This window comes from Melanostigma gelatinosum, assembly GCF_949748355.1.
Source record: "Melanostigma gelatinosum genome assembly, chromosome: 3".
Lineage (NCBI taxonomy): Eukaryota > Metazoa > Chordata > Actinopteri > Perciformes > Zoarcidae > Melanostigma > Melanostigma gelatinosum.
Window position 1 is genome coordinate 5,003,028 of NC_136636.1, and position 5,000 is coordinate 5,008,027.

General features: G+C 40.1%; 1 protein-coding gene across 1 annotated transcript in view; it reads right to left on the minus strand.

Moving 5' to 3' along the window:
• The window catches only part of pnp4a (purine nucleoside phosphorylase 4a), a 6,091-nt gene extending 4,639 nt beyond the window's left edge, over positions 1 to 1,452 (minus strand). The window contains exon 1 of the mRNA XM_079296914.1: positions 1,371 to 1,452. Within this exon, the coding sequence (XP_079153040.1) occupies positions 1,371 to 1,393 (23 nt within the window). The 5' untranslated portion in view covers positions 1,394 to 1,452. The remainder of the gene's footprint in view (positions 1 to 1,370) is intronic.
• Between the last annotated feature and the right edge of the window lie 3,548 nt (positions 1,453 to 5,000).

Sequence of the window (5,000 nt, forward strand, 5' to 3'; positions counted from 1 at the left end):
ACTCGTAGAAAGTTAAATAGCGTAGAATAGAAAATAATTCTGGAACCAGCAGGTTGTCACACTTTAAGTCTACAAGGAAAACCTTTATCATAACCTTTACATTCAGTTAGAATCACAGAATCTGATTAGACCGTGAGTTTGTTTACATCATCATCTGAATGCTTGTGCTTCTTGGACTCACTGTCGTGTTTACATGTGACAAAAGACATAAAATGCAAGATAATGTGCAACTGAGCAGTCACAAACGCACTGGTATTCGTGTTTTCCTTTCTCAAAATGATTTGTCTTTGAACAAAGTAAAAGTTTGACATTCTGGGACATTGGCATAATCGCTGTCTAATGAGAAGATGGACACCACTCTCATATCTCATGAATACAAATCTTAAACCAGCGGCGGGTTAGCTTAGCTTAGCACAAAGAATGGAAACAGGGGGAAACAGCTAGCCTGTCTCTGTCCAAAGGTAACAAACCTAACACCACTTCTAAATATCACGAACTAACACTCTCTCATTGATCCGTACAAAATCCGAGCGTTAATACGTCGGTTTGCCGGATTACATGGATTACACGATTTTTATTTCTCCACTGGTTGCCACAGCAACTGGTCAGAATCTGGGCTAATAGAGTTGCAACAGGCTGGAGCTATTTCACTTAAGGGCCAATTTAAACAGAATTCATCAACTCTGACGTCTCGTATTGTTCACAACTGCAACGACAAAGCACGACAGCTCTGATTCACGACTCTGACTGGCTTATTTATGGCAAAATGACGAACAAAACCTGGTTTCTCAGGAAGCATTTTGACAAAAACATTATCGGATAGCTACATCGTGTTTCTAAAGTGTTGTAAACGTCAGTTTGTTTTCCCAGTTCTGTACCCTGTAATTACCAAGTATTTACAGAAATACTTACTATAATGTATTTCTCCTTTCCTCTAAAATGCCCAGTTGTTTTCTTCCACTATGTTTACATTTAAGGACCAGTAGAACCACCAAGTATTGTATGATATATCTGGTTCATACAATGAAATAACACGGTAAACTGCAGGTTATTAACAATAACAAGAAGCTGTGAGATTTATCTGAGGGGTCATCAACTGATTAACAGGACAAGAAAGCAGAAAGAAAACATTATAAGGATTTATTTTCATTTTTTCTTGTGAACAGCTGAATAATAGTAACTTTTATGAAAAAAACAATGTTTTGGTTGAACTGTTCCCAGTAGAAATACGCAGTGACGACGGGTCACAAGCCAAAAACTGTAGGACACACTGCTCTATGTTTCTAATGAGAGGAAGAGGACGTTGATACACTATAATGAAACAACAGTAAAACAATAAAACATACATTGGTAATAAGAGATTTTCTTACCTGATTTGTTCTTTGCTGTGCATGTTGGACGAATGACAGACAACCGACGATGATGATGATGACTACAGAGCAGACCGATGTGTGTGTGTGTGTGTGTGTGTTTCCGTCACTAACTGTGTGTGTGTGATTGTGTGTGTAAGTGTGTGCGATGGAGGGCCAGACAGTCAGAGTGCGGCCAGCTGATAACACGATCAGCTTACATATTCACCGGTCACATGCTCCGGATTGGTCGACAACTCAACCATTCATCAGCTGCAGCCAATTGAGACTCAGCATTGTAGAATTTAGCATTTTAGAATAGTAGAATGTTGGATACACTCAGCCAGGTGCTTCCTTTGATATCACTGTGACCTGGTCAAAGAGTTAAGTCACAGTATTACGGAGACGGAATAAACCTGTTTTACCATCACACATCATATATGCCTGCAGAGGGTCATGCCCTTCAGCTGATGCTCATCAAGGAAATACCGCAATCATGACCCCTGTGTGTCTCCGTCTTTCAAGACAGAAACAATGCACAGGATAACAGATAACAAGACAACAGATAACAAGACACCTGGATGCAAAACTGACTAGAATCATCTACTGAAACAAGGTTTGGTGCCTGCACTGCCACAGAGGTTAACTGTACATATATGAATGGATAGTTTGGAGAAAGAAAAAACAAATATTTACAGACACAATATGCAGTTGTTGCACTTTACGTTTTTTTGTATTTTCTACATTTCGACATTTACTCTGTCACATTTAAAAAAAATGTACTTTTCATTTTACTACGTTTAAAACTTTACAGATTGTGTTTAATAATCCAAAATAAAATAAACAAATAACTTCTGAGGTATTATTGTGGATAAGACTTTTTGGATTCTCAGTCGTGAACCCACAAACTATGAAGTAATTACCGGTAAAATGACACATGAATGTATCAATTATTATATAATGGAGTAATAATATATATGATTCTGATTCTGTCAGTCTGCATAACGAGTACTTTTACTTTTGGTACTTTGTTTGTAAAGTTATAAGTAAAAGTTTGAATGCATGACTGCACCTTTTAGAGTAACTTTCTATCAATGGAACTCTGTGGTCCAACAGACGAAATCCATCTATCGCCACCTCTAAAAATCATTAATTAACTTGTTACATTTCCTGTAACTATCCGGGTGCAAAGGACACACAGATGTGTCCTTTGCAAACCTCGAGAACCGTTCATGCGATTTACATCACACCCATTCTGAATCGGCTGTGTGTTGAACTGACACTAGTTTGTTTAAACCTGTATAAAAACTGAAGTTTTACGCAACGTTTTAGGTTTATTTCTTGACTGGGATCAATAACGTCTTGGTGTCTTCACTGTTTTCCTGGAAACTAGAGTGAGTCCTGTTGGGGTCAACAGTTAATCAGTGAAAAACTCATTGATCAATAATTCTCCCAAAGTCAGGTGATACATGAACAACGTTTACAACCTGCACGCACACAGCAGGTTACCACCGAGGCGATCAGCTCGCTAGCTTGTTTGTACTCTATTAGTTTGCGTGAAGAATCCGCGATTCATGTTTATCCTGTAACTTCATTTATTGAAAGGATTCAACTCAACATGTGTGGTTGAATGTGCCAAGTATCAAAAGCTGCCTATCAGCTAGCAGGTTAGCGATTCAAAGTTTACTTGTAGTTTCAAATGAGGTTGAAAATAAACCAACGTGTAGCACGTTTGCATCAGTTCAGTTCAATTTGTCGATCTGAACCGATCAACGACCGCCAGGCCCCGACTCAAACCCTTGAATCGGCCAATCGGAGCCGAGATGTGGCGGCTTAACGAGCAGCAGCTCGCCGGCCCGTTCTGTTTTATAGTAATTGAAACTCTGCGTCGAGTCTCATGACCGGTTACACACCTCACATGCTCCCCTGCTGCTGCTCTGACCAGCTGCGAATGAGGCTCATGTGGGTCCGCTGGACGAGGACCACAGCTGGACTGGAACCAGAGGGGCCGTGCAAACTGACAGGAAGTGAGCCTTAATTGGTCCCTCTTTGAAGTCACGCTACAGTGCGTTTGTGTTGTGAGTCCATCAAACTAGAAAAGCCTCAGTACATTTTCACCGGCAGATTTTTAAACACACATGTTCTTTTAAGATTTATTTTTGAGAAGAGCTACCGAGCGCCCAACAAACACAATTCTGTCCGGAATTAAAACCTAAAATCAACTCGTCACCACTACAAAATACAAAAATCTTCAGAGAATTAAAAAAAACTTCAGAAGTCACATTGAGGAGAGAAAAACGTTTCACGTGACAAATCAATCTTTGTGTGTGTGTGTGTGTGTGTGTGTGTGTGTGTGTGTGTGTGTGTGTGTGTGTGTGTGTTTTAACAGGAGCCATGTGGAAGCTGGTTAGTAGGATAATGGACGGAGCACAGCTGGTGGTTAGAGACACACAGAGTTATATTGAGGACAACATCTAGTATTTTACATGATACATATACAGTTTATGTATATAAAAACAAATTACTCGTCTTACATAAAGTCAGATCAGAGCCTTAATATCAGCCCGGTATCATGGCAGGTGGGGAAATAGTGGTTTTGTTGGCTCAAGCTAACTTTTTTAATTTTTTAACGTAATTTTGTCTGAGCAACACGAAAAAACTATGCAGATGATCTCTCTCTTCTTTCACATGCTCATCGACACATGCAGGAGAAAACATCCCGCCTCAGTGATTTTGGTCAGAAGATTGGCCTGAAGATCAGCCAAAAGAAAACGGAAGTGATGACTCGGAACATTCCAAATCTCTCACCAATTCAGGTTAACGGAGAAGATCGCCGTAAAACTGACGAGTTCACATATTTGGGCAGCACTGTCAGACACGACGGGGGCACAGATAAAGACATCAAGAACCGTCTTAATAAGGCCAGGAACGCTTTCAAAGTACTGAATAACATATGGAGGTCACAGCAGTACACCATCAAGACCAAGCTTAAATTGTATCACAGCTGTGTTTTATCCACCCTGTTGTACGGTTCTGAATGCTGGAGAATGACGCAAGAAGACCTCAACAGACTATCAACCTTCCATACCAAGAGTTTAAGACGAATACTGCACATGTTATGGCCAAACACCATCTCAAATAAAGAACTGTATGACAAATGCCAACACGAAAGCATGGAGACCATCCTAATGAGAAGAAGATGGGGATGGATAGGACATGTGTTGAGAAAAGATCTTGCTGATATCACAAGAACAGCCTTACATTGGACACCAGAAGGGAAAAGAAAAAGAGGCCGACCAAGAAACACACGGAGAAGAACTGTGGAGAAGATGCAGAGCCTAAAGCACTCATGGGGCACCATCCAGCGACTCGCCCAGGACAGACATGTCCTTTTTCCCTTCATGCCAAGAGGCATGAAGGGAAATGATGAACACGAAAAAACAGACAATTCGTGTTTTTGTACATGAAACCAATAGATGTTTGACTATTTCACGAACTGCCGTGACACTGTTGTTAATTTGGAGGACTAGTTGTTTAGTCTTGTTGGTATTTTAAAAGTTTAAAAAAAACACCGTTTATTATTGGTTCTTCACGGAGTCACTTCACCTAATTTACAAGTAATGTAACTTCACCATTTTTAATGAAACGCTT